The 27968-nt window shown below is 55.2% G+C and overlaps 4 protein-coding genes across 6 annotated transcripts; 3 read left to right on the forward strand and 1 right to left on the reverse strand.

The window, feature by feature from the left end:
- Positions 1-299: 299 nt before the first annotated feature.
- On the reverse strand, positions 300-4371 carry CUNH1orf50 (chromosome unknown C1orf50 homolog). The gene is made up of 4 exons (XM_042794795.1): positions 4243-4371; positions 3146-3232; positions 1930-2061; positions 300-1212 (listed from the first exon to the last, which is right to left on the reverse strand). Exons 1-4 carry the CDS (start codon positions 4348-4350, stop codon positions 1030-1032), a joined length of 510 nt encoding a protein of 169 aa, XP_042650729.1. The 5' UTR covers positions 4351-4371; the 3' UTR covers positions 300-1029.
- Positions 4372-4422: 51 nt separating this feature from the next.
- On the forward strand, positions 4423-12325 carry P3H1 (prolyl 3-hydroxylase 1). Its single transcript, XM_042794794.1, has 15 exons — positions 4423-4912; positions 5437-5589; positions 5792-5981; positions 6475-6606; positions 8180-8319; positions 9032-9121; positions 9236-9288; positions 9658-9779; positions 9933-10060; positions 10167-10262; positions 10385-10535; positions 11044-11161; positions 11373-11448; positions 11614-11754; positions 11835-12325. The coding sequence occupies exons 1-15, from the start codon at positions 4472-4474 to the stop codon at positions 11958-11960; spliced, it is 2157 nt and encodes a 718-aa protein (XP_042650728.1). The 5' UTR covers positions 4423-4471; the 3' UTR covers positions 11961-12325.
- Positions 12326-13852: 1527 nt separating this feature from the next.
- Positions 13853-17743, forward strand: CLDN19 (claudin 19). Of its 2 annotated transcripts, none has more exons than XM_042795125.1 (5): positions 13853-14076; positions 15028-15192; positions 15415-15502; positions 15942-16088; positions 16385-17743. In XM_042795125.1, the coding sequence occupies exons 1-5, from the start codon at positions 13854-13856 to the stop codon at positions 16404-16406; spliced, it is 645 nt and encodes a 214-aa protein (XP_042651059.1). In that variant the 5' UTR covers position 13853; the 3' UTR covers positions 16407-17743. The 2 variants fall into 2 exon arrangements, with proteins under 2 accessions (XP_042651059.1, XP_042651058.1); XM_042795124.1 differs by having other exon boundaries at positions 17359-17743.
- A 2952-nt stretch (positions 17744-20695) lies between these two features.
- Positions 20696-27892, forward strand: LOC104359607 (claudin-16). 2 transcript variants are annotated; one of them, XM_032997263.2, is made up of 6 exons: positions 20696-20827; positions 22939-23060; positions 23397-23499; positions 24520-24684; positions 24833-25024; positions 25609-27892. In XM_032997263.2, exons 2-6 carry the CDS (start codon positions 22947-22949, stop codon positions 25698-25700), a joined length of 666 nt encoding a protein of 221 aa, XP_032853154.1. In that variant the 5' UTR covers positions 20696-20827; positions 22939-22946; the 3' UTR covers positions 25701-27892. The 2 variants fall into 2 exon arrangements, with proteins under 2 accessions (XP_032853154.1, XP_032853153.1); XM_032997262.2 differs by lacking the exon at positions 20696-20827 and adding an exon at positions 22712-22859.
- Positions 27893-27968: the final 76 nt, after the last annotated feature.

A 27968-nucleotide genomic window follows, 5' to 3' on the forward strand; every position in this document is an offset into this window, starting at 1 on the left:
ATGGGAAGATCCAACCAGATCTGACGTGGCATAGCAGGATCCGACCTGGACATCTCCTTCTCCATCAGTGCATTCCCACCTCGGCTCCTCACAGAGGAGCAAGCAAGCTCCTGGAGGAGCCCTGTGCAGCTGGGCAGAGGGAGGACATCTCCTCAGCAGCTCTGACCTTTGCCTCTCCCCAGTTCTTGGTGGAAAAAGAGGCTGGAGATGTCCTACGAGCCCCACATGCCACCGAGTCTCCCTGGTAAAGCCAAAGGGATGCTTGCCACACAGACAGGACAGGGGGCTTGTCCCAGAGGTACGTTTGAGATCAAGATTGATTTATTTGATTTCTTCCACTGCTCTGGCACAGAGGCATTCAGTGTCCCTGCACATTCCTGTCTCACCCTGGCAACTCATTTGTTCAAATCCAAGGGGAACACATGAGGACTGTGAAACACCCACTTTCTGAAGAGCACTCGAAGCCTGCATGGTAATTTTGAGGATGCTCTTCCCAGAGAAGAGAGCTCCAGGTCACCTCGTGTGCCAAACTTAGGGGTTCAGACCAGCTGGGACAGAGACCAACAGACCCTTCTGCGCAGGGTTTCGACTGCTCTTCCCAGGCCACAGAGCTTCCTAAATACGTGCATTTTAACAAGGGGCAAAACTCAGTCCTGAAATCATTACCTGCCACAGGTAGTCACAGTGAGGTACACCAGAGCTGGACAGGTAGGACATATTTTATAGTATTATCACATCTGCCCCAAGCATTTTTGCTTTTTGCCCCAAGCCCTATTGGAATTGACTCAGCCTGATAATATCTGCCTCTTGCTACAGCTTGGCATAAATCAATGAAATAAATTACTCAATTACTAGAAAATCCAGTAAGACTGAATGCAGAATTATACTCATTAAAGCACAGAGCAAGTACTGGTGCCATCAGCATTTTTGCTTCTTGGTCTCTTTCCTTGCCCTGCCTTTGGCAGCATGCAGGCACTGCTTGTCTTCACGCAGGGACTCTGCTCAGGGGATCCCATATGGTCACTTGTGTCACTTGGTCAGGCCGTGGAAGTTGGGCTCCGTACACAGGGGCAGCGCTGCCTGCTGGCTCAGCAGCTTCTCCAGGATGTTTATTTCAGCATCTCGCCTCTCAATGTCCTCAAACGGGGTCCAGGACATGTCATACTGGAGCTTATAGGCACCAAGAAATTCATGGGGACTGGTCCCCCATTCCTGGAGGAGAAAGGAGAAATTCACATCACTGCTCAGTTCTGCTTGGAGCTGGGCTGTCCCTTAGCCCAACCTCTGCCCGTGCCAGATGGCCCCAACACCTTTGATGTAGTCACAGCTACGTGACCATCCCATTTTCTAACCCCAAAATAGGCTCAACTACCCTGAATCTAAGACCAGGTCGAGCTACAGTGCTGCTGACGCAGGGAGGCTCGGGGATATAAGATCTCCCTGACCTACACAGAGCTCCTCCACATGCTCGGTGCTTTGCTCTGAAGCCTTCACCCTGCACTTAAGAAAACAGGTGGCCTGGAAGGAGGATACCTCCAAGACCACCCATACCAAGCTGCAGACAAACTCACTCCCTGGGTTGAAGGTCCTGAGAAAACCATACTGCCAGACAGCTACACTGGACAGGGAAGGCCCAGGGCATGTTTGCAGCTCTTTAATTCCAGAGAAAGAACTGCAGGGATCAAAGAGCAGAATTAAGGTCCACGCCCCAAAGGTCTTCTTGCCCACCATCCACCAAAATCCAAGAGAACTCCATAATATGGCTCTTACACCAGCAGAGTAACTCAGACTAAGGACAAACACCAACTGAGCAAGGGCCGATAAATGCCCCCAGCAAGTTGGTGCTTTTGCCTGAGCTCCAGAAGTGTCCAAGCACCAGAAATGGGGTGTTTTCCCCTACCTGCTTCCTCAGGGGCTGTAACCACCCACCTTAGGAGACAGGATGGAGAAGTATCGCTGGCCACTTTCCCGTCTGTACATGTAATAAACATTTCCTGGCTTTTTCACAAGGTTGCAGGCCACGTGGTGCAGATCAGCGTCTCTGTTAGCTTCATCCAAGACCTAAAAAAAAAAATTTAAAATTTCCACACTTGAAATAAAACAACAACACACTATTGCCTCTCAGCCAGAGCCTGAGATACATCACTCGACACACCACTCACAAGGCCTTGTCCTCCCCAGCGCGCATCTGGCTTCACACAGCACATTTTTACTTGTCCCAGGAAGGAGATGCTTTCCGAAGAGATAAAGTTTTCCCCTGTCAGCTGGACCTCAGAGCTCCCCTTCATGAAGGTGGAAGTACCTCCAAGCATCAAGGACCTCTTTACCACAGCCTCTGTGCCTGACCCCACCATGTGCCGGACTCGTTCCTTGTCTCTGTACACTGCTGCCGGGCCCTGTAGGCTTCCCTGCTGCAGTCCCTGAGGGAAGGGACAGCAAACAAAGGGGAATTCATCTCCCCAGCTCCACCAGCTGACTGCTCCACAGCTCCAGCTCCACCAGTTAACGATTACATGACATAGTGGCCTTGATGGCAGCAGGCCAGTCGCAGTGACTAGCAGATCCTTTCCCACTCAGGCTCCAAAATTTCACCCCCAAGGGTGAAGTCTGAATTGATGAGGACAGCCGAGCCCTGCTGGGCTTGCTGCCGCCGCCACCTGCTCCAGCAAATGAGCTGGGACAAACTGAAAAAGCCAAAACCATCGTCAGGTAACAGCTCATCTCTCCCAGGGGCTCAGATCCAGCCAGAGCCACACTGCACGCCGCTGTGCCAAGTCCTCCTGGGAACACAGCACACACACTACGGTGACAGGAGTCATCTGTCCCAAAACCAGTGATCTCTCTGTCCTTCCTGACACCCAAGCTGCTTGTGACTAGCTGCCCTTGCTCCTTCACCTCAAAAGAAGTCATCCTTGATGTGCAGAGGACTTGGGGAAAGCACCAAAACCAACTCTCCCCAGCTGATACCAGACAATAAACCCTCCTCATTTTCCTACTGAATCTTCTCTACTTGGCTCCTGACCATGATTCACATGCAGGCCACAGCTCTGCCCAAAAGTCTGGCAGTTAGGACATATCCTAACCTCCCTCCCCGTGCAATCACAAGGCAACAAGCCTTCTGACCAGCTTGCAGGCACATCCTTACCTTCCGAGCCTGCTCCTGCAAGCACCGGATCTGCTCAGCGATGACAGTCAATTTATTGCAGGCATTTGCTCGGATGAAGTCATCTGCCTGTGAGGAAGAAGGAGGCTCGGTCAGGACGGGGAAGAGCTGCGGCCCTTCGGACCTTGCCACGCTGGGTGTGCGCTGGAGGAGCGGCGGTCACAGCCTCGCTCGAGGCTTTAACGGGGCCGTGGGGGATGCGGGAGCTGCCCCGTGTGCGGCCGTGGAGACCCCGGGCAGTGAGGTGACAGCTGTGGAGGAAGGCCAGGCACTGGGAGCTGCCCGGACATGCTGGGCAGGAGTGGAAGGGAGCAGTAGGGCATACTGGGAGGCGATGGGATGGACTGACAGAAGTGGGATGCACTGGGAGGAGACAGTAGACTTACAGGGAAGCATTTAAGTGGATTGAGTGGGCTGAGAAGCTCTGGGGGACATACACAACTAGGATGTATTACTGGAAGGCACTAGGATGTACTAGGAGGCACTGGGAGGACAGTAAAACATACTGGGAGTCACTGGGATGTACTGGGAGGGGCAGTAGGGCATATCAGGAGGAACTGGGGTGGACTAGCAGGCATTGGGATGGACTGGGAGTCACTGAAGGGGGAACAGAATGAATCAGGAGGCACTGGGATGGACCGGGAGCGTGGGTGGCAGCACACACCTGGGCGTACTGGGGCAGACTAAAGGCAGCGGGTCATACTGGGAAGCACTAGAGCATACCGGGGTGGACTGGGAGCTCGGTGGGATGTTCCGGGAGTCACCAGGGGCACGGCGGGAGGCACTGGGGTGCAACGGGAGGTATCGGAGCCCTAAACACCATGGCCCACGGGGAAACACGGGGAGGTACTGGGGCACACTGGGAGGGGACAGCGGGAGGCACCGCGAGCGACGGGACACACTGGGAGGCCGCCCGGCACCCCGGAGAGCAGCGGGACGGCGGGGAGCCCCCGGGGGACGGGCGGGAGGGAGCGGGACGGCGGGGAGCCCCCGGGGGACGGGCGGGAGGGAGGGGGACGTGCTGGGAGCCCCCGGGGGACGGGCGGGAGGGAGGGAGCGGCCGCGGGCCCGGCCCTCACCTGCTGCACCTCCCGGGCCAGGGCCACCAGGTCCCCGCGGTCCCCGGCGCGGCCGGCGCTGCCCTCCACCAAAGCGACCGACTCCGGCCCCGCGCCGCCCGCCGCCATCACCGGCCTACCCCTTCCGCCCGGGCGGGCGGAGCTTCCGCCGCGGGGCGTGGCTAGCGACGTCAGCGGGGCGGGGCTCCCGTGCCCGGTGCGGCGGCGGGCGCGGGCGCGGGGCTCGGCCATGGCGCTGCCGGTGCTGCTGGCGCTGCTGGCCACGGCGCCGGTACCGGGGCTGGGGTCGGGACCGGCTGACCTCCCGCTGCCGGCCCAGCCCCCGGACGCTCTGTTCGCCGCCGGCGCCGAGGCGTACGCTCGGGGAGACTGGCCCGCCGTGGTGCTGCAGATGGAGCGGGCGCTGCGGGCCCGGGCGGCCGTGCGCTCCCGTTTGGTGCGGTGCCGCCTGCGCTGCGCCAACGCCACGGCCGGCCCGGCAGAAGGGGCCGAGCCCCAGCCCGAACCGGTGCTCCGCGACCTGCTTTTCTTCCGGGGGCTGCTGCGCCGCGCCGCCTGCCTGCGGGGCTGCGGGCCCGCCGAGCCCTCCCGGTACCGACTGGGCGACGAGCTGGACCGCGAGTTCAGCAAGCGCAGCCCCTACAACTACCTCCAGGTCGCCTATTTCAAAGTACGAGACCGGCAGCGGGGACCGGGGAAGGGCGAGAGCGGGCGAGTCCCGGGGCGGCGGGACCGGCAGCGACCCCCGGAAGGGAAGAGAGGGGGTCCCGGTGCGAGGGGATCCAGGATGGGTGGGATGCCCGGAGGGATCCTGGAACCGGGAGGTGGTGGGATGGGACCGAGAGAACCGGGCGGGAGGGATCCTGCGCGGGGGGGGGATGGGGGGGGGGCGGTGTCCCGGGACCCGGGAGGGGTCCGGCTGTGCACCCCGGCGGGGCAGGGGGTATCGGACGGTGGTCCCGGGCCCTGCCCGCCCCTCCCCTGCCCTTCCCGCCCCCCCCCCCCCCCCCCCCCCCCCCGCAGTGCCACGTCGGAGCTCGCTGGAGCCGCCCCCTGTCACCGCCCTCAGCCCCGGCTGCGGGACCCCCCCCGGGCCGCCGTGCTGCCCCGGGGATGGGGGTCCTCTCCGCACCCACGGTGGGGGGTCCGCACCGTGGGGGCAGCCGCTGTCTCACCCCATCCCATCCCACCCAGATGAACCGGCCGGCGCAGGCGGCGGCGGCGGCACACACCTTCTTTGTGGCCAACCCTGGACACCAAGAGATGAGGCAGAACCTGGAGTACTACCAAGCCATGGCCGGTGTCCGCGAGGATGACTTCACTGATCTGGAGGCCAAACCCCACCTGGTGAGGCCCCCCCACACCTTGGACAACCCCTCCCAAAACACCCATCTGCTGCTGGACCTGGGGAGATTGCTTGAGACTGTTTTCTCAGCAAGCTCAAGAGATGCCACCTTGGTGCAGTGAGGTCTGGGACAAGATGCCCCAGGTGCTCTGTCACAGTGAACGAGGTGTTGAGCTCCCTCCATCATTTCTCATCTCCCCTCAGAGCGAGTTTCGGCTGGGTGTCCGGTTTTACACAGAGGAGCAGCCGGCCGCCGCCATCCTGCACCTGGAGAAGGCACTGGAAGAGTATTTTGTGGCGGACACCGAGTGCCGTGTGCTCTGCGAGGGACCCTACGACTATGAGGGCTACAACTACCTGGAGTACAACGCAGACCTTTTCCAGGCCATCACAGGTAGGAGCTGTGCGTGCTGCGTCTCATCTCAAGAGCTGGGGACAGTCCTTGGGGTGGGGGGAGAGGGTGGGGTGGTCCCCAAAGACCAAAGCGGGGGTGGGGGGATCATCCCAAAGAAGGAAAATCCCATCCTAGATTTCATGAGGAGGGGTGTGGCCACTACGTGGGAGGAGGTGTTTGCCTGCACTCAGATCTGGGGGTGATACCCAGGAATCCCCCAAATTCCAGAGGGATACAGAAAAACAAGAGAGGGGCCAGCAGAAGGTCACCAGGACACAAGGGTGGGAAGCTGAGGATGGCCACTCTGTCTCTAGAGAGCGGTACAGCCCCACCATCGATCACGCAGAGGTGGGCAACCACCATCCTTGAGGGTTTCCACTACCAAAAAGCTGGCAACAGCCCTACTGTGAGCAGGAGGTTGGAGTGGAGACCCCTTAAGGTCCTGTCTACCAGCCCTTGGCTGACCACAAACACGTTTTTTTTTTTCTACCAGATCACTACATGCAGGTGCTAAGCTGCAAGCAGGGCTGTGTTACGGAGTTGGCCTCCCAGCCCGGCCGGGAGAAACCCTTGGAGGATTTCCTGCCCTCACACTTCAACTACCTGCAGTTTGCCTACTATAACAGTAAGCAGCTTGTTGCCCCATCCTCTGTTGGCCATCAGCACTGGCCATGGTGTGGGTTGGGAAGGGACCTTCAGAGGTCATGTAGTCCAACCCAAAATGCAGGGACCTCTTGCACAAATCAGGTTGCTCAAAGCTCTGTCCAACTTGACCCTGAACACTTCCAATGATGGGGCATCCACAGCTTCTCTGGGCAACTGTTCCAGTGTTTCACCACCCTCATCACAAAAAATTTCCTCCTTGTGGCCAACCTAAGCCTATGCTCTTTCAGTTTAAAACCATTTCCCCTTGTCCTGTCACTACAAGCCTTGGTAAAATATTGGTCTCCATCTTTCTTGTAAGACCCCCTTTATATATGGAAAGGTTGCAAGATGGTCTCCCTGGAGCCTTCTGACTCCAGGCTCAATAATCCCAACTCTCTCAGCCTTTCTTCATAGAGATGTTCCACCCCTCTGACCATTTTTGTGGCTTCCTCTGGACCTGCTCTAGTAGGTCCATGTCCTTCTTGTGCTGGGGACCTCAGAGCTGGATGCAGCACTCCAGGTGGGGTCTCACAAGAGCAGAGCAGAGCAGAGCAGGAGCATCACCTCCTTGGTCCTGCTGGCCACGCTTCATCTGATGCAGCCCAGTATATGGTTGGCTTTCTGGGCTGCAAATACACATGGCAGGCTCATGTCCACTTTTTCGTCCACCAGTATCTCCAAGTCCTTCTCCACAGGGCTGCTCTAAACCCATGCATTCCCCAGTCTTTACTGATACTGGTGAAGGACGTTCCACTTGACCTTGTTGAACTTCACACGGTTTACACTAGCATGCTTTCCAATCTGAAATGTTCCTCAGTAGATCTGGATCTCGTTGTGCCCGGCTGCAGTAACCCTCCACATCATTGTAGATGCTCAATTCCTGGGCAGCTTTGCTTTCCAAGTGAAATAACAGCCTAGAGAGGTTTTGTTTTGGGTTTGTTTTTTTTTTTTTTGGGGGGGGGGTGTGTGTGTTGGGTTTTTTTTGTTTTGTTTTTTTTTTTCCCCCTGCCTCTTTTTTTATCAACCTCTTGCTCCAAACCACAGAGGCATCTTCCCCCTCTAGAGCAGTTAGTTATAAACCAGGCAAATATACCCAATTTTATTTTTTTTTATTTACATCCTTAAAAAAATCTAAACTGTTTCTGTACTATGTTTTCTAAAAGGAGGGGGGAAAAAAAGAAGTCATCCAAGAAGATTGAAAGGCTGCAATCCTGTAGATGAAAGGATTAAAGTGTGTTAGGGTGCTTAAGTGGCTGAAAATTGCAGGTTAGCCTGGAAATGGTTGGGTCTTGCTGCCTGAAAATAGGCTTCAGGATGTTTTCCAAGCAAGAAAACTACCCAAGTAATGGCCCTGATTTCTGGAGGCAAGAAAGTGCCTCAGACTCTTAATTTTGGCTTTGTGGCAGGAGTAATCTTTGCTACAGGGTATCTACCCTCTTTGGGAATCCCTTTGGGAAACAAGGACTTTCTCTCTCCTTTCTTCTCCATATCAGTGTTTGCTCTGTCTCTGATGCTCTTGGATGTGCTGTTAACAGCCCCATTTCTCTTTGCAGATGGGAATTATGAAAAAGCCATTGAATGCACCAAAACCTATTTGCTCTTCTTCCCAAACGATGAGGTGATGAACCAGAACTTGGCCTATTACACGGCCGTCCTGGGAGAAAACCTGGCAGGACCCATCCAGCCCCGAGAGGTGAGCAACCGGCTGGGATGAGGGACATCATCTCCCCACCTTGGGGACCTTAGCAGAGGTTTGAGGGTCTCCTCTGGTCCAGCCACCCTTCAGTGGCAAGGTGGAGAGGAATGGGTGGATGCAAGATCTGACAAACTAGAAAATAGCTGAGAGACTGAAAAACATCACTGGCAAAATCTCTTTGGCCAAGTGAAGGCTTGATGGCTTGCACAAACAGACCAGCTCTTGTGGGAGAGGTCTGTGAGAGGCAGATGGACAGACTTTTTAGGAGGATCTGAGCCCACCTCTGCTACACACTTCCACAGCTGAAGTTAAATTGCTTAAAAAGGAGAGGGTTTGGCTTCAAAATAGCTGAATTCAGATGCTCGGCTGCTGTCTGGAAGGTGGTAGGCAGGGATGAAGGTCTCTGCCCCACATCAGCTGGAGCAGGGAAGGGAATCTGCTTCTAAAGAGCTTCCTGCAGGAGGGACACGTGTGTCTGTCTGCCCCCCATCCTCTCCCCAGGGCTTGTCCACACAGGACAGGGAAGTTCATGCGGGATGGGGGAAGCCACTTGCTTCCCGGCTGCCGGAGAGACTGGGAAACCAGGGCTGCGGGTCTGGAGCAAGGACCACGGGAATGATATAAACCCTGCACGCTCCTGCCCTCGCTTGGGATCTTTCCAGAGCCCTCATGCTGTGCCCTCACCCCTTCTTTCTGCCCCTCACCGCAGGAGATCCAGGCGTACCGCCAGCGAAGCCTGATGGAGAAGGAGCTGCTCTTCTTCAGTTACGACGTCTTTGGCATCCCCTTTGTGGACCCAGTGAGTGCTGCTGGACCAGGCTGGACACAGTGGCCAGATGGAAAGGGGATGAGAGGTCTGTGTTCCAGCCAGATGCTTGTCCAACTCCTGATGTTGTTGTTCTTCTGGCTGCAGGACACATGGACACCTGAAGAGGTGATACCAAAAAGGCTGCGAGAGAAACAAAAGTGAGTGCTCTCCCAAGCTGCTGGCCAAGCCTACCCAAGAGGGGGACCGATGGGATGTACCCCTCTTCCTCCACGGGGTTTGGGCCAAAGGCCATGGCTGTGGAGCTGCTGTCAGGGAGGTTTTTTCATGTTGGGGCTGGGAGATGTTGCTGGAGAGCAGAACTTTGCTCTCCATCAGCCCTTGGGGTGATGGCAATGTTTAGGTCATCCCAAGCAGCTCGGGGTGAGGGATGCATTGAGATGACCCTCTCCAGCCTTGGGCTTTGCCACCATCCCCTGGAGATAACTTGTCCTGCCCTTGTCCTGGTGCCCCTCATTCCCAACGTGGGGACAGTGGGGCAGTGAAGCTGATGGCTGATGCATGCCCAGGGTGGAGCGGGAGACGGCAGCACGCATCTCAGAGGAGATCGGCAACCTTATGAAGGAGATCGAGACGTTGGTGGAGGAGAAGGCCAAGGAGTCTGCTGATATGACCAAGTTCATCCGAGAAGGTGTGGAGGGCCAGGAGGGGAGGTGGGATGGGGACTTCCACGTCCCCCGCTGCTAGCTCGCTGTCCCTCCACATGGCTGGTGGCAGGACCACAGCTTCCCCCAGGGTTGGTGGCACCCACCTCTGTGTCCTCCTGCTCCTGTTTGTGCCACAGGTGGCCCCTTGGTGTACGAAGGAGCCAGTGTCACCATGAACTCCAAGGCCCTGAACGGCTCCCAGCGCGTCGTGGTGGACGGAGTCCTTTCTGCCGAGGAGTGCCGGGAGCTGCAGAGACTCACCAATGTGAGCGTGGGGACGAGAGGAGAGGGCAGGGATGGGGCAGGGGATGCTGAAGGGTCCCAGCCTGCGGCTCAGAAGTCAGACCGGTAACGCTGATTGTGTTTTGCAGGCAGCTGCCTCGGCCGGGGATGGCTACCGTGGGAAGACATCTCCACACACTCCCAGTGAGACCTTCTATGGCGTGACTGTTCTCAAGGCCCTCAAGGTTATGCTGGCTGCGGGGAGGGGGGGAGAAACAGGCTGTGGAGACCAGGGAGGGAGGGTTTGAAGGCAGGCAGCTGCCCACGCTGCCTGGGGCTGAGCCCATGTCCTCTCCATCCCCTGCAGCTGGGCCAGGAGGGCAAGGTGCCCCTGCAGAGCGCCTACCTCTACTACAATGTGACGGAGAAGGTGCGACACATGATGGAGTCCTACTTCCGCCTGGAGGTCCCGCTCCACTTCTCCTACTCCCACCTGGTGTGCCGCACGGCCATTGATGGTGAGCGTGGCCTCGGAGGAGCACAATCCAGGGAGAAGCAAGTCTCCTTCAGCCTCTTGTCCTGTCTGGGTCCCCTCCAACAGCTAGGGTGGGCTGGTCTTGGACCCTTCCTTGAAGACCTCTTTGCTGTTCCCTAACCTGCTCGTTTTCCCAAAAGGAAGGTGTGAGGGAGCTTGTCCCTAAGCCTGGTTTGGGAAGATGCCCAGCTCTGTCGGTTGCCTCCGACAGGGCAGGTGGCTTCATGCCACGCAGGATTTCAGCACTCGGAGGCATTTGGGATCGGGCGCTGGGAGAGGCTGTGTCTGGAGGGCCATGGAGGTGTCGTGGGACAAGTCAATGGTGGCTTGAGCCACCCGAATGGCCTTTCATGGTCCACACTCCAGCAAGTGGAAGGGCTTTAGGCTACAGGTGACTTTCTTGTCACCTCCAAGCCTGTGACATATGGGGACAGACCTTGGTCCTGCAAGGTTAAAGGGGTCCTGACATGCCAGGTCTCATTCCACCCTAGAGAAGCAAGAAGGCCGGAGGGACAACAGTCACGAGGTGCATGTAGACAACTGCATCCTCAATGCGGAGGCCCTGGTGTGTGTGAAGGAACCTCCAGCCTACACCTTTCGGGACTACAGGTACTGGTGGTGTCTGTCAGCCAGAGCTTCCCCACCTGAGGGCACCATGGCTTGGTGGCACCTGGGTTGGGAGGAACAGGGTGGGAGGACAACCCAATCTGGGCTCTGCTGCCTCTGGATCTTGCCATGGTGTTGGGAGAGCTTCAAACTCCCCTTTTTGCTGGAGCTGTGGTGATGGTTGTCACCTCTGTTTGTCCCCTGCTTCCTTTAGTGCCATCCTCTACCTCAACGGAGACTTTGAAGGAGGAGCTTTCTACTTCACCGAGCTGGATGCCAAGACCGAGACCGTAAGTAGCTCAGCACCGTGAGCACCATGTGCAGCACCAAACCCAGCTCCTGCCTGTCGACCCCAACCCCTGTGCCACGGCATGGGATGAGGTTGGGATGGGGGGGACAAGCTCATCCCCTCACTCACCGGGTGCATCCTGACCGGGGTCTCCCATCCGTTGCAGGCAGAGGTTCAGCCACAGTGCGGCCGTGCCGTGGGCTTCTCCTCCGGTTCGGAGAACCCCCACGGGGTGAAAGCGGTTACCAAGGGCCAGCGCTGCGCCATCGCCCTCTGGTTCACCCTGGACCCTCGTCACAGCGAGCGGGTAAGCTCCCGCCCCAGCATCGAGTGGGTTTTTTGAGGGGGGACAGTGGCCACGCTTATCCCCGTGGGTCTGCCCCGCAGGAGCGCGTGCAGGCCGACGACCTGGTGAAGATGCTTTTCGGCGCGGAAGAGAGGGATTTGCTGCAGGAGACAGAGGTGGAGCAGGAACCACCAGCTGCTGTCGTGGTGGGGAAGGATGAGCTGTGACGTCCCCCGGTGACCAGGACATCCCTGCCAGGACCAGTCACACCAGCATTGCGGCTTCAGGCTGCTCAGCCGAGGGGCTGCCAGACAGGACCCCCCCTTTCTGCCCCAACTGCCATGGGCTGGGGAACTGGAGGGTGCCCTGCACCACCCCTGTGGCATCCAGCATCCCCCTCTGCCGAGCTGACCTGGGGGTACCACAGAGACTCTGGGGGGTAGCAGAGGGGGCAAGGGAGGGATGCTTTTATAGGGGTGAGGACCCGGTGCCACAGTAGCAGACGTGTGCCTTTCTGCTCAGCTGAACCTGCAGCTATTTAAGTGCCTTCTGCAGAAAATGGGTGAATAAAGGCAATTTTTTTTTTTTTTTTTTTTTTTTTCTCCAAAGATGTTGCTTGCTGAGCGGAGGGCTGGAGGCTGCCACCTCCCCCCCCAACCTTGACTGTCATCCTGTGTTGGGACGCATCCTTCTCTCCTTGCGAACATTTACCCTGAGGGTTTTGCAGCCCTGTAAGCCTAGGAAGGTGTTCTTTGGGGACAAGGGGGACTTTTGGGGGGGCAAGCATGTCCTTTGGGCCCTGCAACCTCTGCATAAGCCCCATAGCCTCCCCTGGACTCCGCTCCTGCAGCGTGGGAAGGGACCCACAATTTCAGGGAGGAGGGAACCGTCCTTGAACAAGAAGGACATTGAACACCGTGACACCCCCCGAACAGGGCATCGAATTGTTCCCGCGTGTGTCTGGCCCCAGCTATTACCATAACCATCTGGGGAATGTGAGTAAATAAATCCTGCCCCACGCCGCCGGAGCTGGGCACCCCCATAATATTTGGAGAGGGCGTAGGGCAGGTCCCCGTTCAGCGTCGGGGCGGGAGAAGGGGGGTCCCGGGGGCTGGTTTCTCCAGGATGGATGGATGGATGGTCCTGCTGGTGGTTGCCCACCATCCCGGTGTCCGGCCCCGGCCGGCCAAGCGCGTGAGCAGACTGCTGATGAGGCCAGGGCGGTTAACGATTGCCAGGTCCTGGGGCTGCTACTTGCTTGGTGTCACCAGGGCGGTGGCACATGTCCCCTCCCCACCCTGTGTCCCCTTCCTGGGGGGGGGGGGACGGGACACACGCCACCGACAATGGTGCCTCTTGTTGATGCCGCGGGGGTGTGCCTGGATTCCCCCCGGGGAGAGGCAAGGGTCAGGCCCAGCAGTGGGGGGGGCACGACCCCCTTCCCTGCTCCTGTGCCAAATTCCTGGAGCCACCCCCCCCCAAGGCCTCTGTGGCTGGAGGGGGTGTCCTGGCCCCTAGCAGGGTTGCAAGGGGTCATGGATGGGGTGGGGGCTCACCTGCCCCAGCTCCCTCTTTTCCCCCCATTTTCCCCAGTTCCCTGCACTGTCAGCCAAGGGGTCCCCATCTCCCCCAAGACCAAAATCTCCCCATTAGCACCCAAACACTTCAAATCTTTCCCCCCCCCGCCCCCAATACCCACTTCTTCCTGCCAAATCTTCCCCCCCCAGCCCCAAATCTACCCCATCCAGGACACATATCTTCCCCCATCCATCCCAAATCTTCCCTCCTTAGACCCAAATCTTGCCTGGATCCCAAATATTTCCCCCCTCCTCCCAAGTAGCCAAATTACACACACACATACACACCCCCCAGGACACAAATACTCACCCCAACCCGAATCTCGCCCCAAATGTCCCCCCACTCGGACCCTAATCTCCCCCCTCCCCGATCCAAACCCCCCCCCCCCCCATCCCCGACTTCTCCACAGCTCCTTTCCCTCCCCTCCCCCCCCAAGCCGTCGCGTGCCGTGCCCCCCAGGGGCGTGGCCGGGGGGGGGCGTGGCGTGGCGTGGCGTGGCCGTGGCGGGGCAGCGCGGCGCGGCCGGGCGTGAGGCGGCGGGGATGGGCGGCGGGGCGCGGGAGCTGGCCGGGTACCTGGCGGCGCTGGGCGGGTGGGTGGCGGCGCTGGCGGCGGCCGCGCTGCCGCAGTGGAGGCAGAGCTCGTACGCGGGGGACGCCATCATCACGGCCGTGGGGCTTCACGAGGGGCTGTGGATGAGCTGCGCCGCGCAGAGCACCGGGCAGGTCCAGTGCCGCCTCCACGACTCGCTCCTCTCCCTCGACGGTGAGTACGAGGGGGGGGGGGGGGGCCCTGCTTCCTCCCGTGGGACGGAACCCCCCCCACCTCCCCTCCGTGGCTCTGAGCTCCCCTGTGTAGCTGAGCCCCTCCGTGGATTTGAACCCCCCTGCGCTCTGGGTGCGAGCCCCTCTCAGTGGGTTTGACCCCCCCCCATATGGGTCTGAGCCCCTCTGCGGGTCGGGGTCAGCCTCCCGTGGGGCTGAGCCCCTCGATGGGTTTGAAGCAGACCCCCAACAGTCCGCACCCTCTGTGCCCAAATCCCCCTGTGGCTCTGAGCCCCCCCGGCCCCTCCGGTGGTCTCACACCTCCTCAGCCGTGGCTCTGAGCCCCTCTAATGTGCCTGAGCCCCCCTCAAAAGGGTCTGAGACTCCTTTTCCCCTCCACTGATCTTAACCGCAATGTGGGTCCGAGCCTCCCCCCTCCACCCCATGGCTCTGAGCCTCTCTTGGCCTCCCCCTTTCCCTCCCTGAGCCCCTCTTGTTCCCATGAGTTTGTGTCCCTTTGTGTGGCTGAGACACACACACCCCCCCAGCCCCTGTGGGTTTGAGCTTTAGGGTGGGCATCATGTTTGGGGACTGACAGTGCCTCATGGGGACGTCACAGCCCCCAGGGCTGTGCATCACCCTTGTGGCATTTGGGGACTGTGGCGTTGCTGGGGACAAGGTGTTTCCCAGCCTGGGAAATCGCAGCGAGGATGAATGTGGCAGGGAGGAAGGTCAAGAAAGGCCCCGGGAGCGGTGCCCTGAGTGGAGCTGAGGTCTCCCCATCAGCCGTGCAGGGAAGGGGTGACACGGGAGCCACACAGCAAAGACAGGGTTAAGGACAGGTTCATCCTCAGCGTGGGATGAGGTGACCTTGCTTTGCTTTTGGAGATCTGCTGGGGCTGAAAGCACACGCTGGCAAGCAGCTTTTCTTCCCCACCCCGCCCTGTTGCAGTTCACATCCAGACTTCCCGGGCTCTCATGGTGATTTCTCTCCTCCTGGGCTTCTTTGGCATCATTGTGAGCGTGGTGGGCATGAAATGCACCAAAGTTGGTGAAGAGGATCCCGTTACCAAGAGCCGCATCGCTGTTGCTGGAGGTGTCCTCTTTGTCCTCTCCGGTAAGGCAGCTCCAGCCTTTGCCCCTCTCTGGTGCAGAAGACCTCAAACACCTTTTAAAAGCTGTTTGATGGAGGAAGGGGAGAGATATGGTGATGGGCTGGGTGTTCGTCGTTTGATGTCTAGTTGAAATTGTCCCTGTCCCTGCTCGTTGCGGTGGGGTTGGACTACATGACCTTTAAAGGTCCCTTCCAACCCAAACTGTTCTATGATTCCATGTCCAGGTCTGTGCACGTTGGCTGCCGTGTCCTTGTACGCAACACAGGTGACTTACGAGTTCTTCAGAGAGAGCACCGTTCCCATCAACGCCAGGTAAGAGCCCGGTGTTGGGGATGCTCTTTATCTGAGCTCCATCTTGTCCCTGCACTTCCCATTAGGACCTTTCCTTGCTGGTTTTGGCAGCGCAGGGGGGGTTGTAGGCTGATGTGCCACACAGGGTGGGAGCTAAGCCACCCCACAGCTGCCACATTGCAGAAGATCTCATTGCTAAAGTTTTAGTACCACCACGCCAGCTTTGTGCTGAGACAGAATAAGAGCACCCGTGGAGTTTCAGCCCAAGGGAGGATTAAAGCTTGGGGAAACCGAGTAGCTGGATCCAGCCAACAGGGAAGATGGGGAGGGCCAAAGAGAAGAAAAACCAACATCTGCCTCGATGTCACCCATAGCGTCGTCAGGGCTTCGAGCGTCCTTGTGCCCATCTCTGCCTTTTCTGCCACCCCTCCCTGATGCTCCCCTCTGTTTATTGCCGCAGGTACGAATTCGGCTCGGCTCTCTTCATCGGCTGGGGGGCCGCCAGCCTCACTGTGCTGGGGGGCTCCCTCCTGTGCTGCTCCTGCCCCGCCAAGGAGCAGCGAGGACAGCAGTACTACCGGCAGTCGCAGCCTTCGACAGCTCGGGAGTACGTCTGACCCCTAACCCTGCCCTCCTGCCCAGCGCCTCCCTCCCCACCCAAAACCAGGCAAGACCCTGGCACTCCCACCCCACCTGGTCCCTGGATGCCCCATCAGACCTTTCTTCTCATCATCTCCCAGGTTTCAGCGCCATTTGCAGCGCCATCCTCTAAAATAGGAGGGGGGGGGGTTGGGGTCATAGCTCCCGTATCCATCAGTGCCAGGCTCCCCCCAGCCAGGCGGGTTGGCCCCCCCGGGGTGGTCAAGATTGTGGGTGGCTGGACCGTGTCCGTCTGTCATGCAGATGCTCCGGAGCAGCAGGATGATGCTGGGGGAACGATGCTGGTCCCACGGGGGTGTGCTGCACAGAAGCGCTTTGTGCTGTGACACCTCCCTCTCTGCATCCTGGTTTTGGGAACAAGTGGAGAGCGAAACCAGTGCTGGGTTTACCCGGGATGAAGCTGCTGCTCACTCACCTCCATCAGACCCAGCCCATCCCTGCGCCTCGCTTTTGGCAGAGGGATGCTTTCAGGGTGCAAGCATTCCTCTGCCTCATTGCTACCCAAAAGCAACAGTTTTTTTAAAGGACTATTAATTCTTGATTTGAGTCCAGTTGCTGGTGCTCCAGCTGAGCTCTGCCAGCTAAAATCTGCCCTGGGTTTATTTCTCACCAGGCACAAACATGTGGCCTTGTTAAGCAGAATAAATGGCATTAGGCAAATTAAAGCAGGCAAAATGGGGGCTTTGAACTCAAAGCAGAGGTTTGTTTTTATTTTTGGTGCCCAGCACAGCTATTTCGGGTAGCAGATGGTCAGACCCATGAATTTTGATGCTTCCTCCTGTGTCCAAATCCCTCTTCCCCCAACAGGATCCCCTGGAGCAGGCAGTGAAGTCTTCAAACGCAGACATGCTAATTGTCTCCACCTCCTTGTACCTCGTATCGACCGCTACTAACTGCTCTGCAAACACCGTAGCTCCAATTTCATACATAAATTCCCCAAAACCCACCGTACTTCCATCCCTCCATCCCTCCATCCCTCCATCCATCCATCCATCCATCTTGCATATGCTATGACACCTAATCTGCAGGAAAAAACAGTGGAAATGATCCAAAGAGCTTGATCATATATTTTTTATTATTGTTATGTGGTTTTTAATCCTGATTAGCTGAAGTAGCTGATTTTTTACATTTGATTTTGCTCTGTTTTATTTTTCTATATTTTATTTCATTTCTCTCTCACACAGGACTAACAGCCCTCTTTCTCTTTTAAATTGCAGACCCCCTGTAAAAATGTCTTCTTCACCCATCAGGGGAGAACAGTGCTTATAGTCTATCTTCATCCATCAGGTGCTTGGTTGGCTGAACCCAACTTATGGGGTTCCCTTCCAAAAATGCACACCAAAAACTACTGCAGTGAGGATTGAAAAGGAAACTTGTGCCTTAAAAAAAAAAAAAAAAAAAAAATCAATCAAAAAAGCATTTTTATATCAAGAGCACAGCACTGTGTAGAATAATGTTTTTATTCTTTTAATTGCATTAACTTTTCTATGGGATGCATGGCCGTGGGAATGGGACTGGTTGGGATTTTTAAATACATTTTTTTGCTGATTGTTTGTACTAAAAATTGTGACTCAGTGGTATTAAAATATTTCCAATCATGGGCATCTTTCTAAAATCGTTTCTTTGTTCTCCCTGCTTCCAAATCTGGGCCAGTCCCCTGCAAGTGACTCCTTTGCTGGGTTGAAGCAACTTCTGCAGCGTCGTCCAGGCAGGAGATTCTCCCCCGTGCTGAGTGGTTTTTGTGCTCCTGGGCAGGTGCTAGCTAAATATCTTGAGTCTTTTGTCATGTGTTGCCCTCGAAGGGGGCATGCGGCCTCAGAAATTGTTTAATTTAAGGCTAAACCTATGGAAAAGCCAAGATGTCCCATGCAGCAGGGTTGCACCCAGCACCTCATGCTTGTAGCCTCCACTTGGTCCCTCTGCAGGTTTCTTCACAAGACTGAAATGCCACCAGCATTCTCCTCTTATTGCCCCTCCTATGGACCCTCAGAGCTGGGCTCTCCTTTATTTTGCCCCATTTTCTGTGAATTCAGAGATGGGTTGTGTCTAATTGGGCACTTTGCTAATTTAAGCCGATTTTTGCTTTTCCCCATGGAGGGGCAGGACCCCCCACCCTGTGATGCTGTGCCTAGTTTTCCTTGGGGGATGATGCTTTCCAACAAGGTTTTTTCACAGCTACTGTCTTGTCTCGGCATCCTTGTCCTGCCCATGGCACCTGGTCCACAAGAATGTCTCGTTCTACCTCAAAAACCAGGGATTTGGGGTCCACAGTGGCTGCCGTGACATCTCCACGGGTCACCCGAGGGCTCCCTGGGGATGGATTCCTGGCTGGAAGCATATCAAAGAGGGGGTTGGGAAAATAGCTGAGCAGCAATAACGTGCTCAGGGGTATAAAGGCCCCCACTGTCCTCCAGACAATCCCTCGTGTGTTTTGTGCAGGGCAAAGCGGGATAAAATATGGGAACGGGATGCCAGGCTTGCTGCAATACGTGGGATCTGCCTCCATCCACATCGCATCCAGGCTAAAACTTGCTTTTTTCCCCCCTCAGCACACTTCTTCTACTTAGTGAAACCAGTATGTTGAACAATATTTAGGTTTCTGGTCATACCTCTTGCTTGCATCCAAAATCCTGTGAAATAATACTCATTTTTAAATAAGCAGAAATGAGTGAAAAGGGAAAACTACTCCCCAGATGCCAAGATCACAGAAAATCTCACTAAGCTGCCACAGCTCTGAAATTACACAAGAATAATAAAGTAAAAAAAAAAAAAAATCAACTTTTTCATTAAAAAATTATATATATATATTAAAATAATTTAAAAATCCTTTTGAGTGCCCCTTATTATATTTAGCATGAAGATGTTTCTCCGGCAGCCCTGCCCTTGGCCAGGGGCCCGCCGCTGGTCTGCACGCAGAGGGACTTTTCTCATGTCTCTGAGCTGTGACTGTTTTAATTCAGTGGCAGTTTTATTAATTTTTATTCATTTGTATTCGTTGGCCTGTCCCACCAGCATCTACAGAGTTCCCTCCACCTCTACGAGATGGTCCCATCAAAGAAAACCTCTTTAGTTCTTTTTGTTTTCCCTTCCAGCCATGGCAGGTTTCCCCTGCACAACATGTGCTAAAGCACAAAGATTTGGGTCTCCTGTCAGCATAATTTTTTTAACACATGGTTTTTACACACCTAGTGGGACACAAGATCCAATTTTCACCTTCATTAACCAGGGAAATTATCTTAATTATTCAACTACTGACAGAGCTGCCCCTCTGCCTGCATCTTTTGCACACCCCAAAAGGATTCAATTGATAATTGAAAAGGCAGATTAGTTTGATATATAATAAACTGTTTAGATAAGCAGAGAATAAAAATAAACCTATTTTATAGGTGTCACCAGGGCGTGCAGCTGCAGTTCTGTATTGCTTGGGGTCACATCAGGATTTCACATAGATGTTCAGGTACCATTAATTCCTGAGATGTACATGTTGGAAAACGAAGGTACACAAACCCTCCTGGACGTTTTCAGCACTAATTCATAGCTACATGCAGAAGAATTGGACCTGCCATGCGTCAAAATCCTGGGAAAACAGCATAACCCAAAATAAAGCCATAGCAATCACACATGTCAAGCACCTGGGTGCCTCTGCAGGGCTGAAGCTCAAGGATTTGCCAAGACCTTGGTGGGTTGCCAAAATCCCCACAGCTCAGTGCTGCAGAGGATTATCTAGAGGAAAAAAAAAAAAATCAAAAACAAACAACCCAAAAGGAACCTAAAAAACCTAAGTGTGTGTCTTAAATATAATCCACAAAATGGAAATATGGATGTGTTTTCCATGGGTCTAGGAGATGAGGGTGTAGTGATGTCTGAGAGCCATGAGGCACAGCTGATCCCAGGGGTGCTCAGAGGATGCTGCAACACAATGTTTTGCGAGAAAGCAAAAGTGATTTTTTTTTTTTCCCAAATAGTAAGGGATCAAGGAACAAACCCCAAATTTTTAGGGCAGCTCCAAGTGCCAGACAGCTGGAATACCACTTTCCAGGGTCACAAAATCCTCCTCAGGGGCTGACCAGACACATTATCTGAGCCATAACCACTACCATTGTTATCACTTGTTTATCACTTAATTGGGGGGGGGGGGGCAGGGGGGAAGGGTCTTAATTATTGGCTGCACACCTGGCCAAAGGTTTTTAATTATCCTTCTTGCATTTTAGCTTCTTTCTCCAGCTACCTCCACACCTCTGACTCTCTTGCACCCGTCCTGGGAACCCAACATATCTTAGGCCACTCACTCCTAGACATTAATTAAAAAGTCTAATTAAAAAATGTGGGATATTCGCCGAGGACACAGAGTTCCCCCACCTAGGGAGTGTTCTCAGCGGGTTCCCACAGATTTCCCCATGTGATATTTTTTGGGGAGGCTCCATTTCCAACTTAGTACCATTTAAACTGCAGGGATGCCCATCACACTGTGGAGCACAAAGCCCATCTGACGTGCCTTGGAAAAACCTTAAATAGCCCAGCACAGGCTCTGGCAGGCACTGCATTTCCCCGACTCCAGCAGGTGGGTCAGGATCAAGTCCCATTGGCACTTGAAAGCCTTCAAGACCCCCATCCTCAGCTCCAGTCATCGGTGACAAAGAGCTTTCGCCGTCATCCCACCCCAGCAAGGATGAGCCTGTGGTGAAGGTAACGCTCTCCCCCCAAGCCCTTTTTTATTGCTCACAGGGTTTAGAGCTGTTTTTTGCTGGGACTAAAGACTTTTTTTTTCTTGCTCATATAACTCAAATGGCTGAGCAGATTTTCTTCAAAGGCTCCAAAACAGCTAGGATCTAGTGGAAAAAAAAATAAGCTTATGGAAAGTTAGCTCAGAAGGGAGCCTGGGAAATTTTAAAAAATTTTAAAAAATATTGTAAATTGGGGTCTAAGAGCCTGACTGTTAATAAGATACGCTCTCGGAGTGAAGCTGGATGGAAACGCTCAAGGAGACAGGGTGAGTGGTACCTCTGCTCCCAGCGATGTCCTAAGGCAGGATGTGGTGGGAGGTGTTGCACACTGGGTGTGGGGACTGTGACCATCCTTCCCACCATCTGCCCCACAGGGAAGCCTGTGCCACGTCAGGGTGGGCAGTACCTGGCTGAAGGTCACAAACCTGGTGATGGTGAAGTCATCACCCTACAATAATTAACCCATACAGCTCAAGATACTCATCTGGTCTCGTTAATAATCCCACTCGTGGAAGCCCCTCTGCCCAAAAGGCTGTCACAGTGTTTGCAACTTCAGGTGCTAAAATATTCAGCATCTTGGGTTGCAAAACACGGCAAAGTAGGATTCCTGTCCAGGCTTTGGAGATACAATGTCCTCTGCTCCGTACCTTGGGCACAGCTCCCCTCCTCTGCAAAGTCCCTCCATCTCTGGCAAGGATGGAAAACAGATGATCCCATCCCTTAAGGTCTTTGGAAAGCCTTGGCAGCACTTAAGGTTACCCACATCAAGCCCCAGGAACCATCACCCACCTCTGTAATGGGAGATGCTTTCTTTGGGCTTGACACGTGAGGTTAGGACACCTCCACGGGACACTTGCTTGTGCTCCAACCAGGATGATTCAACACTTTGTTGCTTTTATTTGAGATTAAAAAAAAAAAAAAAAAAAAGCAAGAAAAGGCAGGTGATTTTCCCACCGAATCACATGGCTGAACAGATAGAGGCATCAAGAAAACCTCAGGAAAAGACTTGGGAGTATTAGTGGATGGAAAACTGCCCGTGAGGCAGCCCCGTGCGCTCGCAGCCCAGAACCCACCCGTGCCCTGGGCTGCAGCCAGAGCAGGGGGGGCAGCAGGGCCAGGGAGGGGATTCTCCCCCTCTGCTCTGCTCTGGGGAGACCCCCCTGCAGTGCTGGGGCCAGCTCGGGGGCCCCCAACAGCAGAAGGACCCGGAGCTGCTCGAGCGGGGCCAGAGGAGGCCACGGAGATGCTGGGGGGGCTGGAGCAGCTCCCCTGGGGGGCCGGGCTGAGAGAGTTGGGGGGGGGTCAGCCTGGAGAAGAGAAGGCTCCGGGGAGCCCTTCGAGCAGCCTCCCAGGGCTTAAAGGGGGGGCAGGAAAAGGGGGGAGGGACTCCTGATCAGGGTGTGTGGGGATAGGATGAGGGGTAACAGTTTTAAGCTGAAAGAGGGGAGATTTAGGTGAGCTCTAAGGCAGAAATCCTTCCCTGTGCGGGTGGTGAGGCGCTGGCCCAGGGTGCCCAGAGCAGCTGTGGGTGCCCCCTCCCTGGAAGGGTTCAAGGCCAGGTTGGACGGGGCTGGGAGCCCCCTGGGCTGGGGGAAGGGGGCCCTGCCCGGGGCAGGGGGGGGCACTGGGTGATCTTTAAGGTCCCTTCCAACCCAAACCAGTCTGTGATTCTATGATCAGGAGATCCATGCTCAGATCACAACTTTGACAACAGTAGTTGTTTGATAACAGTTTCCTGCAGCTCTTGATTCTCCAAGCGTGAGTACTAATGGTTGGCAACTTCAGATGATCTGTTTGGAAGTGAGGCCATCTAGATTGCAACCCAATGTGCGTTTGTCTTCACGGCAAAATTAATGCATCCCTGAAGGCCCTGCCTACATTCAAACCTGGTGGCCCAACCCCAGCTAAGGGTATCAGAGCATTTTTGGCAGCACTGATGACCATGAGATGGGGCTCAGATGATTCACAAGGGTCCAGAGGACGCCCTGGCCTAGGTAGCACTCTGTCTTTAGTGGATCAGGGACCTGGGAAGAGGCCAGAGCAGAGGTGGTGGATGTCTCTGTGCCCTTGCAGGTAACCCCATGAGCGCAGCCTTGCAGATGACGGCGTTCAGTCTTGCTCTTCTCTCAGCTCTCTTCCTGATTCTTGCCACATGCACTGACTGTTGGATGGTGAATGCTGATGACAGCTTGGAGGTGAGCAGAGCAACCATGCTCAAGGTTAGCAGCTGAGAGCAAGGTGGGTGCTTTGCCATCCCTGGGGCTGCACAATGACTCCGTGGGCTTCAAAAGGGGACTTGGTGGGACAAACTCACTGCTTTCTGCATGAGTTGGAGAATTCGATGATTAGAAAGATATAGAAATGCTGGAGCAGAAGGAGGAGTCAGAGAGCAAGGTATGGGTAGGGAGTCACTGGTACATGTCCAGCTGTGGTGATGAGAGCCTGAATATCTACTTGCTGGGCTGGGATCTCCCTGGGGAGATGGGGTGGTTTTGGTGCTTTTTGCTTGAGTGTTTTTCTCCCGCTTCCAGGTAAGTCACAAATGCCGGGGGCTTTGGAGGGAGTGTGTCACCAACATGCAGGACGGGGTCAGGACCTGTGACCAGTATGACTCCATTTTGGCTGACCATCCAGGTAAGCTGGCATGGCCTGGAGGCATTTTTAAAGTTCAAAGATGAGAGATTTTCCTCTTCCATTTTCAAGACGATCCTTGTTGCAAAGGGCTGACCTTCATCAGTTAGCAACGCAGGCCCATTCTTGGTCTCCTGCCCCATCAGCACAGCCTGGGCCCCAACCCATGGTTCAGCTAGATTTGCCATGGGGTCACGAAGCTGGACAGAGGCCATGAAGCTGTGCTACCTCACAATAAAAAGTGTTTTGGCACGTAGAGCCCAGGCACAACTCCTGCCGCCCATTGCACAGTGGGATTTGCAACCCCATTGCATGCAGGGGTGAGGACCATTCCCACTGGCCAAGGATTTGTGTTCTCAGCTCACAGACAGTCATCTTGTGGTATGGAGACGTCTCCTAGCCTGCACAGGGCACGTCAAGCCCTGCACGGGAGAGCCCTTGTCCTGTATAGGGCGATGACATGGGACAACACAGATTCAGGCAGTGGAGAAGGGAACAAGATGTCAGCATGGACTGAGGCTGCTGTGTTGCTCTGGGGAAAAAGCTTTTTAGGGAGAAGTCACATAGCACGCAGCTGGTGATGTGAGCCACACCAACTATCATATTTTTCACCACTATGTTGACATTTGCTGTTCAAAGCACCAGCTACACAACTTGGAGGAAAAGACAGACAGTCTGGACAGCAGCAGCATTTGTCCAAGTCTGTGCAAGAAGGTCTTGAGTATGTGACCACATTCCAGGTGCCGACTGGTGCACCTTAAGTTGTTTGGATTCTTGAGTTGTTCTAATAACAGGCTTATTAAGTTCTGTTGCAAAGTTTCAGGTGAGCCCGGTGAGCACCTTGCCTACAGCCCATGGCAGGCATGGGGTTGGTGGGTGCAAATGTAGATACGTCCTATGGCCGTGCCCACTGGTGAGCTGAGTGACTCTAACAGGGACACAGCAATCTGGAGAGGGGAAACCAGTTCCTCTGATCATTCCTCAGTCCTCTTTCTGTTCTTTTTTTTTCCCTTCCCTGTCCAGTGAAGATTGTGGTGACGCGGACCCTGCTGATCACAGCAGACCTCCTGGCTGGCCTGGCTCTGGCTACGTTGCTCCTTGGGCTCGACTGCATCAAGTTCCTCAAGGAAGATCCTCATGTCAAACTGAAGATGTGCTATGGGGCCGGTGTCATCCTTGGCATTGGGAGTGCGTGGGTGGGAGAGCTCAGGGGCAGATGGGCCTCATGTCCCAGGAGCAGCAGGGGGGGTACTGGGAGACAGGGGCACCTCAGAGGGGTCTTGGGGAACATTTCAGGGTTGTACGGCTCTTTCTTAACCAGTCCCATTCCTCCTAGGCATCCTGGGCCTTGTGGGCTCTGTGTGGTACGCAGTGGACGTCTACGTGGAGAGGGCCAAGTTGGTGTCGCACAATATATTCCTGGGAGTCCATTACGACTTCGGGTGGTCGTGCTGGCTGGGGATGGCTGGCTCCATGGGCTGCTTCGTGGCATCCATCCTGCTGACATGCTGCCTCTCTGCCTGCACAGGTCGGTCTGTCCTGCTCCACCCCATCCCATCTTAAGTAGCTTTTTGCCCTGCAGGGATGTCTGTGGGGTTAAGGGCCAGCTCAATAGGCGCAGGCACTTCTTGCAGGGTCCACCCAAATTAAGGTGAACCCCTTCATGTCTGGCCTGTGCACCTTGGTGGGGGAGGCTGGGTCACACCAGGCAGGACTGGGCTGAGTGAGGACCCCGTAAGCCCCGTAAGGGCACGGAGCAGGTACAGAAATACCCCTTCCACATCTGCGGGACCTCAAGGTCGTGGTGAAGATGTATTGACATCTACCCAAAGCAGTGGTCACGATGGAGCTCTACCACTGTGACCAGCCAAAGCCTGAGCCAGTGGCTGCAAGGATGTTCTGGTGGAAATCTGGCCATCCCACCACCAGGGACGTGGGGTAGGCGATGCCTCACCACACGTCATCTCCAGCCCTTATGCCCTCTGGGTGGAAGTTGACCCCACAGTGCTGGCTGTCTGGGTTCATTTCTCCTGCCATGTCCCCACGCTGTGACACCCCCTGAGCCTCTCTGCTGTTACCGGCCATGACACAACCCCAACTCTTTCCTGGCAGACCCTAACAGCCACTGGCAACCCCAGAGGTTTCCCCGGCCCCGGGGCCGAACAGCCACCAGCAAGATGTACACCATGGATTCACGTGTGTGATGGGCAGCAGCACCTCTCGCACCCGGCCCCGCTGTGGAACGCCCTCCCCGCCCCAGACTGACCCCATTAAAGCACCATCACCTACACTGGGACATCTCTGCGATCACTTTAAGGCTCTGATTGCAGGGTCCACGCGAGCTGTAGCATCAGCGGCTGCAAAAAAGCAAGGGGGCTGCAGAAGTCACCTGCAGCAGAGGTTTATTTTTTCCCACTTCCTGCCAGGTTTCATGAAAATAAGCCCCATAAAAGCATTGCTTTAAGGAAAGATGCCCCCCAAGTTCCCTGGGGAAGCTGTTAGGACACTGAGGGCAAAGGAGCTACTCCGACATTGCTCAGCCACTAGCTTTGGAGGAAGTTAGTGGAAAGCCTTTTCTGCACAGAGCAACACTGACTCCACATGGCTGGTGACCCTGATGGCTCACACACCAGCCCTGCTGGAAACCGCGCCTTCGCTCAGAAATCCAGCAGCACAAGGTTTGCATTTAAAACCTGGGTAAGGCTAACAGCCTGGAGCATTCATTAATGCTGTCGTGGGGGGATCAGTGGAGGAACGCCGTAGCCATATGGGTCAGGCACAAGGAGGCGAGTCAGTTTGAAGACTAATGGAGGTGCTCTACCTGCAAGGTTGAGTTTTTAAGTCCACAGAAAGAGGGAATTCTGTTTTCCAAGTAAATTATTATCCTTCTTCATTTGCAAACCATTATGAAAACAAACCAGAACCCCAAACCACTAACAACCTCGTTGCAATTGCTGACTGCTTAGCCTTTGTACTTATCCCTCACTTCCCACCCAAAGGTTAGCACACAGAAACCGTGTCAGGGCAGGGGGGCTGGGCAGAGCTCCCCACGATGGGCTTTGTGACCCCAAAAGGCAGCAGACCAAGCCTCTGGCCTGAGCAGATATTGCTGTGGGGCTGCAGACAGTCCCCGCAACGGCAAAGTGCAGAAGAGACTGGCAGGAGCACTTTTGTACCCTAGGCAGGCTGCAAAAGGCCTACACCCCCAAACCAGAGGAGTTGCAAGGGTCCTCCCAAGCCGTGTCCCCGGGGAAGATGGGGACATCGTTTCCAATCTCACACGAAGCTGGAAGGCAGCAAACCTGTTGCTTTATTGCAGCTCCCCGCTTCGGGTGGGACGCAGGAACACCGCTGGGCAGCTGTTGTGTCCTGCAGCATGGGAGCACGTCTGCCCATATCATTAGTATAGGTTAAAGCAATGCCCCAGGGACCTGAAAAATGAAGAAATCTGATCACTAAAGCTGTGTAACAAATACAGAGCATGACTGGCCCTTTGCTGTTAAACAGCAGGATGGCTGTGGCCCAAAGGACGGGCAGTCAGAAGCCTGGTAGAAGATATTTAGAGCAAAACTCAACAGCTCTGGGCGTTTCATGGCCGGCAATTGAGCACACAGGAAAACAATTAAAACCAGCAAGAATTTGCATGATGTGGGGGTAGAGCTCATTAGCGCATGGAAAGGGAAGCTCTCAGAAGCTGCCATCAGACAACCACACCCCACCCACTGGGTGCTCCTCGATGGCAGTCCCAGTTGTTACTGGTAATTTATGATGAGTATTGTAATGGGGCCAGGCGGCCCAGCCAGCAGCAGCAGCTCAGGTGCTGGTGGATAAGCCCTGGCACTCACCCAGCTCCCCCAGAGGCACAGGCAGAGCTGGGTTTGCTGGGGGTGCAGCCATCTCCCTGCCCCTCAGCCCCGGGGTCGGTCACCCCTGGGACACCAGAAGTGTCAGTACCTAAGCAGCCTTCCAGACAGCAGCGCTCTGCGCTTCCCCAGAGCCGAGCACGCAGGTGAACCAAACCCGCGAGACTCTGTGTCAAGAACCCAGAGTCAATGCCAAGAACCTGCATTTCCCCTGGTTTTCCCTCAATTCCCCTTCCCACGCACCAGGAGCAAGACACCAGCAAGTCTTGCAGCAACTCGCTTGTAAAGACATCACAGCTGTGTTGGAGGAAGTCAAGAGCAGCCGTGCTCCGCGCATCTCCAGTGACAAGTTTTGGGTGGGTTTTTGTTTGGTTGGTTTTTTTAAGCACCCTCACTTCACCTCAGTTTTGTGACAGCCATATGCCAGGGCAGACACAGTTGAGCCACTCCAGCAAAAAACTCTCAGGAATGCACCAGCCTGACACTAAGCACCTCCTCTCTTCACCCTCCAAGAGCCTTGCCACCCACTTGGAATAGGGCTTAATTACTTTTGATTTTTTTTTTTTTACTCTTTTTTTTTTTTTTCTGTATTTTGCACCTACATCCTGT

The sequence above is a fragment of the Tyto alba genome, unplaced genomic scaffold (genome assembly GCF_018691265.1).
Source record: "Tyto alba isolate M040663 unplaced genomic scaffold, T.alba_DEE_v4.0 Super-Scaffold_20000042, whole genome shotgun sequence".
Taxonomy (NCBI): Eukaryota; Metazoa; Chordata; class Aves; order Strigiformes; family Tytonidae; genus Tyto; species Tyto alba.

Coding starts and splice junctions, on each gene's coding strand:
- CUNH1orf50 (XM_042794795.1), bottom strand. CDS start 4,350: ATGGCGGCGGGCGGCGCGGGGCCGGAGTCGGTCGCTTTGGTGGAGGGC. Junction 2,062..3,145: donor TGCAGGAGCAGGCTCGGAAG/GTAAGGATGTGC, acceptor TTTTTTTTTTAG/GTCTTGGATGAAGCTAACAG. Junction 1,213..1,929: donor TCTCCATCCTGTCTCCTAAG/GTGGGTGGTTAC, acceptor TTTCTCCTCCAG/GAATGGGGGACCAGTCCCCA.
- P3H1 (XM_042794794.1), top strand. CDS start 4,472: ATGGCGCTGCCGGTGCTGCTGGCGCTGCTGGCCACGGCGCCGGTACCG. Junction 5,590..5,791: donor TGGAGGCCAAACCCCACCTG/GTGAGGCCCCCC, acceptor ATCTCCCCTCAG/AGCGAGTTTCGGCTGGGTGT. Junction 10,536..11,043: donor GTGCCGCACGGCCATTGATG/GTGAGCGTGGCC, acceptor ATTCCACCCTAG/AGAAGCAAGAAGGCCGGAGG.
- CLDN19 (XM_042795124.1), top strand. CDS start 13,854: ATGGGCGGCGGGGCGCGGGAGCTGGCCGGGTACCTGGCGGCGCTGGGC. Junction 14,077..15,027: donor CTCGCTCCTCTCCCTCGACG/GTGAGTACGAGG, acceptor GCCCTGTTGCAG/TTCACATCCAGACTTCCCGG. Junction 16,089..17,358: donor CAGCCTTCGACAGCTCGGGA/GTACGTCTGACC, acceptor TTTAAATTGCAG/ACCCCCTGTAAAAATGTCTT.
- LOC104359607 (XM_032997262.2), top strand. CDS start 22,802: ATGACCATGAGATGGGGCTCAGATGATTCACAAGGGTCCAGAGGACGC. Junction 23,500..24,519: donor CATTTTGGCTGACCATCCAG/GTAAGCTGGCAT, acceptor TTCCCTGTCCAG/TGAAGATTGTGGTGACGCGG. Junction 24,685..24,832: donor TGTCATCCTTGGCATTGGGA/GTGCGTGGGTGG, acceptor CATTCCTCCTAG/GCATCCTGGGCCTTGTGGGC.